The sequence below is a fragment of the Sorex fumeus genome, unplaced genomic scaffold (assembly GCF_029834395.1).
Source record: "Sorex fumeus unplaced genomic scaffold, SorFum_2.1 ptg000003l, whole genome shotgun sequence".
Taxonomy (NCBI): Eukaryota; Metazoa; Chordata; class Mammalia; order Eulipotyphla; family Soricidae; genus Sorex; species Sorex fumeus.
Window position 1 is genome coordinate 920,809 of NW_026606060.1, and position 14,976 is coordinate 935,784.

At 37.5% G+C, this 14,976-nt stretch overlaps 1 protein-coding gene across 17 annotated transcripts in view; it reads left to right on the forward strand.

The window, feature by feature from the left end:
* NRXN1 (neurexin 1) overlaps nt 1-14,976 on the forward strand; it is a 1,264,827-nt gene that overhangs the window by 604,414 nt on the left and 645,437 nt on the right. For all 17 annotated transcript variants that reach the window (XM_056118460.1, XM_056118477.1, XM_056118503.1 and 14 more), the window contains 2 exons: nt 2,937-3,110; nt 10,520-10,639. In XM_056118460.1, coding sequence (XP_055974435.1) covers nt 2,937-3,110; nt 10,520-10,639 — 294 coding nt within the window. The remainder of the gene's footprint in view (nt 1-2,936; nt 3,111-10,519; nt 10,640-14,976) is intronic.

A 14,976-nucleotide genomic window follows, 5' to 3' on the forward strand; every position in this document is an offset into this window, starting at 1 on the left:
GACATGACGCCAAGACTATCAGAAACTGGTCCTTAAGAGATGTTCGTTTTGACTCTGGTTCACTCACTGGACCATGCAAAAGCATATCTTCCTTCTCACGCACAAGGTTTTCTCTGCAAGGACCCATTAGCGCTAATGGGTCATTTTTCTTCCATCACCTCAAGGATCAAAAGGAGAAGCTGCATCTTTGATGAAGTGCTAATGTTATTCAGGGTACAGGCCACTTATGGGCTTCCTTTATTCTCCTCAGATGGCAACCTACCAGGGGATGTTAGATAACCAGATGCAATGTGAAGGGCTTACAAAGACTTTATTAAGTGGTGGTGCTAAGTGCAGCCTTAGTAATGAAATTTAGAATAGTTTCTCCTACTTATAAGATCTCCACCATATCTGTGGCTTATATCCTGCACTGCTTGAATCAATATTACTTTGCTCTTTAATAAAAGCAAGACTCCTACTTACCTCTAATAAGCTTCAGAAAGTGGTAGAGCTAATAATTTTGCTACTGGGAAAAGTGGATGATGGCAGGAAATGGGGAAAGGCAGTAGATGAACTTTAGAATGATCTTGCCCCCAGGCATTGCCTTCTTGTTCTTGATTCTCTTCTACTTCATCAGGTAACGGGCAATGCTTATCAAGTGCCCACCATGCTTCTAGTCCTAGGTCCTGTGGAGGAATTCAAAACAAAAACACGGACTTTCTTTTCTTGGAGGTTACAATTCGAAAGAGCAAGATCGGTCGCTGTAGATCTAGGGTCCCAGACACGACCTTCTGTACTCAATTGGACCTTAGGTATCTGCTATTAATTCATTCTGTATTCATAAGGCCTGAAGGAAAGCCTCTGCTTTTTCTAACAAATTCAGTTCAGCATCTGAATATTGGGATCATTTTTTGTATCATTTGACACACAATAGTCTAAATCTCATTTCTTAATCTCAAATGTGCAAAAAGAGTTGCAAAGTTCTTATTTTTCTTTAACTCCCTCTTTTCTGCTCTGAGCTCTCTTAATGAAGATATAATCTCATGCAGTTTTAGTTTCCTTACTTCGCTAGGACCATATCTAAGTTGAGCAGGGCCCTGGACTTCCAATGTACCAATCCTTCACAAAAGATGTTGCACCCAGACACTCCAAAATCATCATCCAGTTGGTCACAGAGTTGCTACTCACCATCTTCATTCTTTTGTGCATGCTGCTTCCCCTCGGCCTTTTTTTGCTGATACTTTTGCAAAATTGGGTTGTTGCTTCACATAACTGTGAAATACGCGGTATGCTATGAGGGCATCCTAAGCTTCTAGCATGTTTTAAATCTAAAACATGCAGCTATTTCTTTTCAAGAATCTCACTGCTGCCTAGAGTTCTCTCTCTTTCGCTATCTATCTATCCATCTATCTATCTATCTCTATCTCTCACGAAGCAAGATAGATTTATTGAACAAAATTCACTTAGAATGACATAAGGGGAGATAAATAGAGGAAGTATGTGTTGATGAGAGAACACAGGCTTGATAGATCATGTAATTAGCAAAAGATATAGAAACTAACTGCTAGATGCCTATTCAAGAGCGAACACAGGTTGGCAGGTCTAACTGCTGGGATTTCTCACAGGTTGAGAGTACTCCTCTAAGCCTACCTAAGGTCATTGATATGAGTGCTCAGCTCTCAAATAAAGGTGTTATATCCTTGTTTGGGCATTCACCAATAACTATATTCACATATTTTCTCTTTAGTTCAATTGCTGTTTGCACATGGAATAGCTATGAGATCTTTATTCCTCTTATGTAACCATCTATATGTCCTCTTAACTCCTCAGTCTCTTAAGGCTCAATGCAGAAAGATGATTTTTCCCCCTCAGGAAGATTCACACATCTTCCATGAGGCAACTGAAACACAATGGCTTGAAAATATAGTGACAGGAAAGACTGAAGAGAGAAAGAGGTGGTGGAGATATAATAGAGAGAGCTGGTAGGGTACTTGCCTTGCAGGTAGCAAACTTAAGTTTGATCCCTGACACCCCATAGAGGTACCCTGGACATATGATCTCAGAGCACAGAATCAGAAATAAGACATGAACACAGATAGGTGTGACCCAAAAAACATAAGCAAGCGAGAGAGAGAGAGAGGGAGAGAGAGAGAGAGAGAGAGAGAGAGAGAGAGAGAGAGAGAGAGAGAGAGAGAGAAGGAGAGAGAGGGAGAGAATGCTGGAACAAGGTTATAAATAAGCTAGATATAATACAATACAAGCAAGAATAATAGACAAGTATAATAGGAAAGATCATTTTGGACTTTGGAAAAATTTTTTGACCTGATTAGCTTCAAGACTCAGAGTTGTCTAAAGAGAATACATATTTGGTAATAGTAACATATATTTCCTTGGGAGGGGGGGCAGTACATTCTGACATGCCTTAGGGCCACTTCAGGTGGGACTTGGGACCATGTTGTGGCAAGAATTGAACATGGGTGTCTCACGAGCATATCCTGCATCCCTTTTAGCCCCCATCCAGATTAAGTTTTACTTTCACCTTGATGGGTATTTCCTATATTTTACCTTATTTAAACCTTACAGAAACACTGTGTGATTAATTATATTATACCCTTTTTTAGAAAATAAGGTGATTGATAATTAGACAAACTTGGAAAATATTTGAATGTATAAAGAGGGTAAAATATTCGTGTTTGCATTTCACTGAACATGTGATGACTCCATGGCCTTTTTTGCCCTTCAGTTTACCACATCCTGTCATTAGCTTCCAGAATTTTCTCAAACCCTTATTTATGATTTAAATGATTATATTGTTTTATACTTTTAAGCAAAGAGGTACTGTACTATTTAGCTTCGAAATAAACACAATGTGAAATAAACCGAATTGAGTTTTCATGTCTCATTATTTAAAAGCAACTTGAGTCTCTTTTCTGATTGAAGCTTTGTTCTTCCCACAGGTGACCTATATATAGGAGGAGTGGCAAAAGAAACCTACAAATCTCTGCCCAAGCTCGTCCATGCCAAGGAGGGTTTTCAAGGTTGCCTGGCGTCAGTAGACTTAAATGGGCGGCTTCCAGATCTCATCTCAGATGCGCTTTTCTGCAATGGACAGATTGAGAGAGGATGTGAAGGTACTAAATGTTTGTTCTCACACTCTCAGTCATTCTTACCTCCACGGATCAGTGAGAAAAAAATACATACCTTGTCAACCAAATTCGCTTCTACCTCTGGTGGAACTCCTAAGTCTTAGAAATCTTGGTCTGTATTGTGAACTTTTCATCCCATGAATTTTAAATCCGCTGGACTGTTCACAGACTATAAGGATATAAGATCTAATATGCGAGCTTTATCTCTGGATCTTATTTCCTGCTTCTTGCATTTGATAGTTCACCTAATTATCACGCTCATCTATTCTGAAATGCCAACTTTACGGCATTAAATACATAGCCCTGTTTAGATTTGAGGAATGTATTTACTTTAGCAAGTGTTAATAAATGTGAGTGAGCTTTTTGAAATATACATTCCATAGGTTTGAACAAGAGAACACACTGACTCCTGCTCTCAAACTACTGTGTAGTTTGTCTTCGCTGGGCAACAAGAGTGCTTTTTGCATATTATTATTATTTTGTTTTAGCAAAAATATGCTGTTTCTGTTACTCATGTTAATATTACTTCAGAAATATGCTCATGTATCTCCCTGTTCTTTTGTGTTCTCTATAAGACTAAAATCTGTAGGAGTACTTTTTGATTGCTACTTTCATTTTAGATAATTTTCACATCAACACCTCAAATTGTTTGAGCCAATTCTCCTTCCATAAATGTAATTTAATCACATTATCCTGAAATTTGTGAGTCTGAATATGTTGCTGCTTCCTCTTTAATGTTGAATGTAGTTTGGGCTATTTTGGAAAATCTGAGATTCATAAGATATTTTATGCGGAACAAGCTAAGAAATTATGTGGATTTCTATACCTCAGGAGATTATGCATCATTTCTTCTTAGTAACAATAATGCCATTAAATTTGCCAATTATCTATGTACACTAACATTTGTTTTAATTTGAAAATATATTTATATGTTTTTCTCACTTGAACATATTTCCCTGAAAATCAAGTGAAATTCAAACTGCATTTTACTCCCAACAAAGGATAAGCTTACTTAATGGAAGAGTTTGTCAAAAGTACTTGACATGTATCACTATGGATACTTTATTTCAAATCTTTGTTTAGGACACCTTTATCAAATGAACAGGAAACTGCTTTTTATATGTGGTCAATTTGTAATGGAAATAAAATTGTTAAATGAATTCATTATTTCCAGTGGATTGGTATAAGAATTTAAGACAAAAAATTAAGTCTTGAGGTGGTCTAATTAGTGAGAACATTAACATTTAAAAAAATCTTACTACAGGCTCTACTGGAAAATACTTCTTAAGAATAGACTTTTCTCCAAATTGACTGGCAACTTCTCACCTTCAAGAAAGGATGGGAGTGATAGCATATTCACAGCAAATCGCCCACAAGACAGAAAACCAAACACACACACACACACACACACACACACACACACACACACACACATTTTCACAACCCACATTTAATGTGAGTGGGTGGGTGGAAGGAAAAACTAATGAGCAAAAGATGTCCTCAGAAAGAGTCTTGACAGAAATGATATTTTGGGGTTACCCCTTAGAACGTTTCTGTACTCCATCCAGCCTTTCTCCTTTGATGTGCCCCTCACTTTTTTCATTCCAAAATTGTGTCCAATGACTTTTCACGCATCCCTATTTCTGTTTTCCATGGGTCCTAGGAATAATCTGAGAAAGGATGTCAGAGGAACATAAATGAGATGCATGTCTTTCAGTTCAGTGATCAAATTCTGAATTCTGGATAAATTCTCTCTCTGGAGATCATTGCCTTGTTGACCGTTGAGCCCAAAACACTTTGGGATCACTGAACTTCAATATTTATTGAACTTGTATAAATTTGACAAGTCATGTCGGAATTTGTCACCATCCCTATCCAAAATGCTCTGGCCTGTAAAAACAATCGTTCTTCCCTCAATAGTCATGTGTCGCCTTTTCTTTATCTTGTCAATTTTCGAATTTTAATAGGTGAAAACTTGTGCAGTTCCTAAAACTCGTAGTTAAAAATATTGTAAATCAAAGTTCCTAAATAAAAAATACATAGGACTTGGTAGTCGAGAGAGAAAGGGCTAAGCAGGCCGATCACAAGCTTTGCATATGGAGGCCTGGATTCTAACCCAGGATTCTAATTCTTATAGCCCTCTGAGCACAACGGGGAGTGGCTCCAGAGCACTGTCAGTTGTGCAACTGTACATACGCTCAAGCATAAGTGCACTCAAACACACAACAACAACAACAGCATCAGCTGTTTTTGTTTCTGAAGCCTTTAGCTAGGGGATCCCTTACTCTCTCAAAATTCTTTTTTTTTCTTTTGAATTTTTATTATAGTTATTATAGTTTGCTTAAGATGGTAACAATAATGTTAAAATTCATGGCACCGTTGCACAATGTTACTGCCTCCAACCAAACCCAAAGGGCATGGGGCCCTCCAACACAGTTCCTTTGTCACCCCGGAGTTTACCTTCATTCCCCCTACCTTTGGCCACCCCATTGCTTTCTGATTGATTTTGTACTCCAAGGCCAATGGTACATTGTTATTTATTATTGTCTATCCCCTTGTTTTCTCTCTCTAGTACATAGATAAGAGAGATAAACTGGTATTTGTTCTCCCTCTGACTTATTTTACTTAACAGGATACCCTTCAAGTCCACCAAAATATCTTTAGATGAATGTTTTACAAGCTTTGACCAGTATCAGAAAGAACTGTGTAATTCTTAGCAACCTCATTGAGTGGACATTGTCCTTGGAGTTTCTAATTCAGGAGGTCCAGTGCCAGCTCTTCATTTCTAGTCTGTTGCTAAAAGGCCCTGATTCTGATGGTCTTACCTGGGATGGTGTTGTCCTCCTTATAGGAAATCAGACTGTTAGCCCATTGAGTATCAGGTTTGGCTCAATAGAGAGTTAAAGTAACTTAAATATGTAAAGCTAGTGAAATTTATTCAATTCGCACTTTTTGTATATAACACACTCATTGTCTTCAGCCCAAGATCTACACGATAATGTACAGAATTTTCCTGTGTAATCATTATATAATTACTGGTGACAAACTTGCATATGATATTATATTTAATCCCCTAAATTTTATAAATTAATCATTGTTGCCTTTTTTGAAATATGAGTAAATTAAAGTTCAGAGATGGAAATTTCACATAGCCAATAAGTATGCATTGAAAGGTTTGAACCCAAGTTTACCTGACTGGAAGACCAGGCGTATATATCCACTCCCCTCTTCTCTCTTTACCTCCATTTTTCACAAGTGTGGATCATTGTGCACAACACACACACACACACACACACACACACACACACATGCATATATAGGTTTTCCGGAGATGAGTTGTTTATGTACCTTTTATTTTAATATATATCATTAATTGTGGGGAGGTAGGGCCACGCCTACAATGCTCAGGGACTACTCCTGGTTCTGTGCTCAGCAGTCACTCTCAGTGGTGCTAACAGGACTATATGGTATAGGAATGGAACCTGAGTCAGCTTCATGCAAAGCTGGTACCCTAATACCCCTGTACTTTCTCTCAGTTTATATCTTCATTTCTTTTTTGTTTAGGGCCAATACTTAGCAGTGCTCAGGTCTTACACCCGGCTTTGTGGTCAAGAATCATTTCAGATAGTGCTCAGGGAACCAGCTGGAGTTCCAGAGAAATAGCGTATAACTGTACGAATATAAACATTTATAATATATATTACTGTGAGTATCCCTAACCCCAAAAACACACCTGTGCAAAATGCTCTCAGGGCTTCAAAAACATCTGCAATTTATCATAACTAAACAGAAGACATTGGAAGAATGTAAAGGTTAGTTATAGAGGTTACAAGAACAAGGAACAGTAAAAACACAGACATATAGATCGACCAAAAACACAAACACACACACACACACAAAAAAAAACACACAACTGCAAAATGGTCTTTGGGCCCCCAAAACATATTTAAGTTAGCTTAACTAACCAGAAGACATTGGGAAAAGAAGGGAAAGGTTGGCTGATTGCAAACGAAGGCAGCCAAAACTACATATATATATGTATATATGTGTATATTTATCTATATTGTAAGAAATTCCATATAAGTTCTATATAAATATCCATCTATCTATGTATATAGAATTTCTATTCTATATAGAAATCAGATAGGAGATCTTATTTAAGAGAAGCATTCTTTTTTATTTTTTGCATTTTGGGTCACACCTGGCAATGCATAGGGATTACTCCTGGCTTTGTACTCAGGAATTACTCCTGGTGGTGCTCAAGGGACCATATGGGATGCTGAGTGTCGAATCTGGGTCGGGTCAACCGTGTGCAACACGAATGCTGTACCGGCTGTACTATTGCTCCAGCCCCAAGAGAAGAGAAGCATTCTTTTTTTTTTTTTTTTTTTTTTTTGCTTTTTGGGTCACACCTGGCAATGCACAGGGGTTACTCCTGGCTCTGCACTCAGGAGTTACTCCTGGCGGTGCTCAGGGGACCATATGGGATGCTGGGAATCGAACCCAGGTCGGCTGTGTGCAAGGCAAATGCCCTACCCACTGTTCTATCTCTCCAGCCCCCCAAGAGAAGCATTCTTAAGGAAGATGGTTATGTGAAAAAATATCTTTCAACTGTGACCTTTATTCAACCTTCAGGACCTCTTCCAGAAAACAGGCAAACCTTTGCAAAGGGCATACAGTGAGGGGACATATTATTTCTCATCAACAGTGAAAAATGCAATGGAGGATAAATAAATTGTAATAAAAATATAATCACAGAGAACAATTTTGCCTGTATAAAAAGATATTTTACAAAAACATCACTTATCCAAAAGCTAATTTTAGATGATTCTAATTTATTTACTATAGCAGATGCATAAAGGCTTTCACTGGTATAGCTTCTAATTAGGCTTGTGACTATTTTTGTAGTTTCATAAAACCTGTAATATCGTGTTTACTAGAAAATATCTTTAATTTATACTCTAAAGCTATTTAGGTGGATTGCATTCTCTTTTTACTAGTTATTAAGATAGTGCTTATTAGTGAGCCTTTACTATAATATTTATGGGTCAGTTTATAAAAGTTGAAGATGATTATGAAGGTTGAGATAACACAGAAATTTGAAATCTTTAGACAGTATATACCGTACTCAGTGAAAGCAAAGATCAATTTTCCACATTGATATAAAGAAATTTTCTTGGTGTGTTTTTTTTTCCTGAAGTTTATTTCTTCCATCCTTTACTTCTTGTGTCATCTAGCACAGCGGGTAGGGCGTTTGCCTTGCACGCAGCCAACATGGCCGACCCGAGTTCGATTCCTCCGCCCCTCTCGGAGAACCCGGCAAGCTACCGAGAGTATTCGATATGCCAGACACAGTAACAACAAAGTCTCCAATGGAGACATTACTGGGCCCACTCGAGCAAATCGACGATCAATGGGAGGGCCTTACTTCTTGTGTCATACACTCCAAATTATGTATGATCTCTGATTCTCTGTCCCCTCTTAATCTGGAGTTGCTCAAGTTTACACTATTCAAATGAATAACTGCAATTGTAGGTTTGAGGTTTTATTTGTTTTGTTGATTTGTTTACTGGGCCACACCATGCAGTGTTCAAGGCTTGCGCCTAGCTCTGCACTCAGGGATCACTCCTGGCAAGATTAGAGGACCATATGAGGTGCTGGGATTGAACTTGAGACTGCTACATGAGAAGCAAACATCTTAACTGCTGTTTGATGATTTCTCTGACCCACTAGTTTAAAGCTACTATTTCAGGATCAGTACAAAATTTCAGCAGCAATGACTTACCTTTCACATGTGAGACTGGATTTGATCCCTGGCCCTACAAAAACAGAAAGATAAAAGTAAACTAGAAAAAAGGAATGGGTTTTGGAGCAATAGTACCATGGGAAAGGCATTTGCCTCGCCTGGGGCCAACCTGGGTTTGATTCAGGCATCCTGTAGATGGTCTCCTGATAACCACCAGGACTAATTCCTGAGCACAGAGCCAGGAGTAATTCCTGGGTGTTACTGGGCGTGGTCCAAAAACAAAGCCATGAAATGAAAGGGGTGATTGATATGCAAATGACTATAGTCTACTCTGCATCCCCATATGATAAATGGCACCACATAGTCCAAATAAGAACTGCAGTCCCTTTGGTAACGCATTTGCATCTAAGAGAGGAAGACAAGTACAAAAGCCTTTTGGATTCTCTTTCATTACATGCCATCAGCTCAATTAACCATCTTATGTATCTACACATATACTTCTATATAGCAAACATTTAATGAGTGCTTTCTCATTTTTGGCTTCTCTTTAGATTTATGGCTGCTAATATTAATTTCTTTGCTCCATATAGCACTCCTCCCTCCCTCTATAGAAGCATGCTTTTTGAATTGATTGTTCTTCTGTGTTTGCCCCATTTCAGTATTGCTTACTAACATTTACTATATTTTGCTTTTTTTTTTTAATTTTGCTGACAAAGTTGCATTGATGAAAGCTGACTTGCAAGGTAGATAGCTCTGTGTGTATATAACAAGACTGAAATCCCATAATGCATAGTGGAATCCCCAAAATAACACTTTGGAATTTTTTTTTGCAAGTAACTGTAGTTTGGGTTCAGATTGCATCCCACACTCCAGGAGCATTGCTCGAGAAACCTCATTCTGTAGCAGGGTTTGAAAAAAGGCTTTCAGTCTTGAATATGTCCGTATAGTGGTGGCCCCTAGTGCTTTGACCATTCTTTCTTAGTCTTTGTTTATTATCAGTGTTCTAGTTATGATTCTTCAGATTTAGCTGTGCAGCTTTTCACCTGTGGATTCAGTGGGGGCATGCCATTTACAGTTTTCCATTTTATGTTTAATTGCATGGACCTGTTAAAGCATGTGAATTGATACTTGCCAACATACCTATACGAAGCATCCAACAATCACAGCTTTATCCATAGTCTGTGCAGTGGAACTTCTGGAGCCTGTCAGACATTTTCACATAACTCTTTTCAGTTATGTTGTGGATCTTTATCTCAATTTCATTCAGTTAGAATCTCCATTTCTCATGGCGTCTCTATTCATTGGTCATAAGTTAAGGAGATCCATGCCATTTTCTAAAATCCAAATGGTGATAGAGAATGGCTGATGATGGAATGAGATTATCTGCCCCCTAATCAGACTGGAAGCTATGTGCTGGCTTTAATTAGTTGTTGGTTCCTTTGTTTATCCAAATGCATCCTGTTAAAGATTCAAAACTTTGGCAACCCTTCCTATGTCAGCTTCTCCAGGTGTTTGAAAGGGGACTTTGCAAATCGTGTTTGGTGATAGAATCTGAGGTGTTGGCAACTACTATCTGTGACCCAGCTCATGTGTCAAATACTTGAGAGTTATTTGTGAAGAATCCAAATTTCTTTGGGTTGTTTTCCAGGGCCCAGCACAACCTGCCAGGAAGATTCATGCTCGAACCAAGGCGTTTGCTTGCAGCAATGGGACGGTTTCAGCTGTGACTGCAGCATGACCTCCTTTAGCGGGCCTCTGTGTAATGACCGTAAGTACTGTGCTGAGGGGGGCAGCTATTCTCTGTGGCTTCCAGACACCACGTGCTAGAGAGGTCTAAAATAGGGCATCTCTCGCATGTAAGTTGGACTATTAGAATGGCAAGCAGTTATTTCTAGTGAAAAGACAATCCCTCCCTTCAAAATAATATTCATCAAGATGCCATTAGTTCCGCGTTGTGATGATGCCGATTCTTTGGGTTTCAACTGTTTTGTGAATATTTTTAATTGCTAGCAGTTATCTTGTTAAAACTGATTTTCACTTGTGGTGAAAATGTGGCATTACTTCCCTTGTGTTTGAAAGAACCTTCATATTCCTTTGTAAGGAGTGATATTTCATTTTATGGGGTCAAAATATTAAAGACTTCAGTAAATGGTGATAGTCCTCAACATGATATATATCTAGATGTATTTATGTCTGTGTATATATATGTATATATGTCTGTGCATATATATATATATATATATATATATATATATATAATTGTAGCTCTCCTTGACTTTAGAAACTATGTGTTTATCTTTCAAAAATTTCCTTTGGATTTTGTCATGTATGTCTGTGTGCAAGTGTGTGTGTGTGTGTGTGTGTGCGTGTGTGTGTTTCCTTAGTCTCCCAAATACAGATGACAAGGAAGAACAGTATTCACTTAAAAATGTTTTCTAATGCCTGATCTAAGTGATAGCAAATGAGGATGAGAATATGTGGGAAAACAATCAGAATATAGGTTGGTTTCACTTCCTATCCTCAATATGAGAGAATTCATTACCTACAAAAACATTGTGCTCTACTACATTGGGAAAATAATTCTGAAAAAGCCTCCTGGTTGTAAAATATACCTGACTTACTGTTGTACATGGTACAACCTTCGAGAAATAAAAGTCTAGGAAGATTGAATAGGTATGCAACAGTTGAAGGTCTAGGTTTCAGGCAAAAGTTGCACTTGAGTACAAAGTAAATGAAAGACTAAAGTTTGCTTATATTGACCTTTGTCTATCTGGGACTCTATTATAGTCAGTGTATCTGCTTATCAAAATTTAAATGTGGGCCAGACATATTCCATCAGATTGAGTTATTGCATCCTAGAAATATAGCAGAATTCACTAGATGCATTCAATTTTCCACAAAAATATTAAATATGAGAAAAACAAGGAATCAATAAAAATAAAATTATACTTGGAAGAGATCTGCAAAGTGCCCTTCACCAGAGGAGGAGAATTATTTGGATTTCAGCCAACACATGACATCTTCCATAAAATTACCAAAATCATAAAGTAATAAATCTGTATTCCCACCATCAACAGTGTTTCTGTATATCATATCACACAAAGAATAACTTCTGTGGGGGAAATATAAATAACCTTACAAAAAGTAAGGCATTTATGTAGATAAAGCAAAGAGAGTTAAAAATAAATGTATTCCTTTTTAATAAAGATATGTATACACAAAGGTGGCTTAATGCATTGGATCCTCCCCTGCAGAAAATCACAAACTGGTTTTCAAGGACAATTAGAAACCCAGTGATTTGCTATTATTTGATTAGGGCAAATGCTTGATCCTTATACAGACCTGACAGATGTATGACTACATGTGGTAGCTGAGAGCATGTTTGAGTGAAAAATGTTTTTGTTTTTGAAAAAATAAGTTTTTTTCTGCCAAACTTTATCCAGTTTCCAGGTTTTACAAAGCAGTTTGACTTTGGTTGTCAGATTGCGTATCCTACATACACCAGTTAAGTGTTAAAAGTATAATGTTTTTATACATTTGCTAGATGTAATGTTAGAATAAGACGTTAAGTTTCATGCTGCTTCTAAATTATTTTTAAAGAAAATGACTTGAATGCTGCCTGTGGGTGATAGTAACGCTGCTGCCCATGATAAGGGTGTTTGTTATTTTGTTGTAAATAAGGTAAATGTCATTCAATAAATATGTCTCCAGATATACCTACTTCAAAATTCAGCATTCAAATTATTTTGGAGGACTCTCAGAATCCATGAATTTTGATTAAATCATTACCTTTTAGTGGGTTATGTGGAGATGTGTAATGGTTTCTTGGTTTGTATATTGGAATTTTCATGGAGATGATATAGACATACAAATCAGTGTTTAAGCAAATCTTATTTTCATATTATCTAAGATTTGGATTTGCTTTAGGTATAATAGTAACTGTTACTACAAAGATGTGCAATTGATCAGGCAATAAAATAACATTTCATTTTGTCTTCAATATTAAAAATAATAAACAGAAGCCTTATTTTTTCATCTTTTGATTTTCTATAAATCGCTCAAATACAGTTGGTATAATTTCCTAAGATTTCAACTAACACTTTTTCTCTTCTGTAACTAAAACAAAAGGGTGTGTGTGTGTTTGGAGCCATTGTACAGTGGGTTGTCCAAAGAGTGAAAGACAGAGAGAAACCATCTGGAACATTTAATTTTAAATGAAACTTTTATCTCCAGCTTAGGTATTTATCCATAAATTCTGTGATTTCAATCTTCAATTACACAGAGAATTAATCAACAAAAAACTCCACAAAACTTTTTTTAAAAAGGAAATTGAATCGCAAATTAGATTTATGAACCCCACCCTCTCACCCATCACCTGCCCCCCACCAAAAAAAAACCTGGCATTCCAAAAAGCATCTCTCTGATTCTGTCCATAGAGTAGGTTTCAGCACTGGAAAGCTTTATTTATGTCTGCCTAGAGATATAATGAACAGTAGGAAGATGGGAATACTTTTTTTTTTTACTTGTAAGAGTAATCTTGGATAAATCAAACTAATCAATGTATTTAAAGGAGTCTTTCCCATTAAAGAGGCACTTAGAAAATTGATGCCTAAGGCTACTTTTAACAAAAAATGTTTATGAAATCATTTGGTCTCTGGAAAATTACCATCTAAATGATCTCTTAACAAAAGCATAGAGAGAGAGAGAGAGAGAGAGAGAGAGAGAGAGAGAGAGAGAGAGAATGTTAGTTGAAAGAGGTGATTCAGTTTCTCAGTGTCATATTTTAGGTTCCCAACATTTTGGGGGGCATAGTAGAAGTCCCCTCATTTTATGGGGGGCCATAGTAGAAGTCCCCTACATAGTTTTCTCATTTACTAAAACTTTTCTCTTTAATTCTCTCTGTGTTTTTACAAATTTGTTCTTTCTGTTCTCACTGGTTTAAGTTTTACCTGCAATTCCTGATTTCTGATCCCCCTAACTTGAGGTCATATTACTTTTTACTTGAATAGAATTTTATGTATGCCAATTTATCAGCAGTCACTCTGATCTTATATACCTCGAAGGCTGTATCTGTCACATGGTGACATTTATTTATTTATTTATTTATTTTTATTTCTTCATAAGGGCAGGAGCAATAGCGCAGCAGTAGGGCATTTGCCTTGCACGCAGCCAACATGGCCAACCTCAGTTCGATTCCTCCACCCCTCTCGGAGAGCCCGGCAAACTACCGAGAGTATCTTGCCCGCTCGGCAGAGCCTGGCAAGCTACCCATGATGTATTCGATATGCCAAACACAGTAACAACAAAGTCTCCAATGGAGACGTTACTGGGCCTGCTCGAGCAAATCAATGAACAACGGGAGGACAGTGACATTTCTTCATAAGCAATCTTCTGTATATATCACATTACTTATAGTCAATAATAGTCACTCAGTAATGCACCGTTAACTAGGAGCGTGAATGTTGAACAAGCATTCCCAGTAAATCTTCAGTGGCCAATAATACTCTCCCAATTAATGACCTCGGACTTCAGGAACCTCCATGAGCCCATCTTTAATTTTCAGGCTTATCTCCATTCATCCCTGTCGTGTGCTAGTGTAGCCCAAAGGCGTCTGCTCGCTCCAGGAACACGAAGAGCTTCAAGCCGATCATTCAGGGTCTTGAGGAAGAAGTCTAACCTTCTCATAGGAGGGCAGCCACTTGATCTTTTTTTTTTAATTTATTATTTTATTTTTTTGTTATATTTATTTATTGAATCACTGTGAGAAAAGTTACAAAGCTTTCAGGTTTAAGTCTTGGTCATACAATGATAAAACACCTTTTCCTTCACCAATACTTATTTTTCACCTCCAAGAACCCCAATATACCCCTTCCCACCCCTCCTAATGCCTGTGAGGCAGATGATTTCTACTTAACTTTTCTCTACATTGATTACATTCATTATTTCGACGAAAGATGCACCATTATTGTTTAGAATTTCCACACAACAATCAGAACTTCTGAAAAGGCATTGTGAAATACTTTGTTTTCTATAACTGGTTATGAGAGCCATGTGATGTCACAGCCGCTGTCGTGGCTGCACAATTTTAGATTTCTGATATTTTAC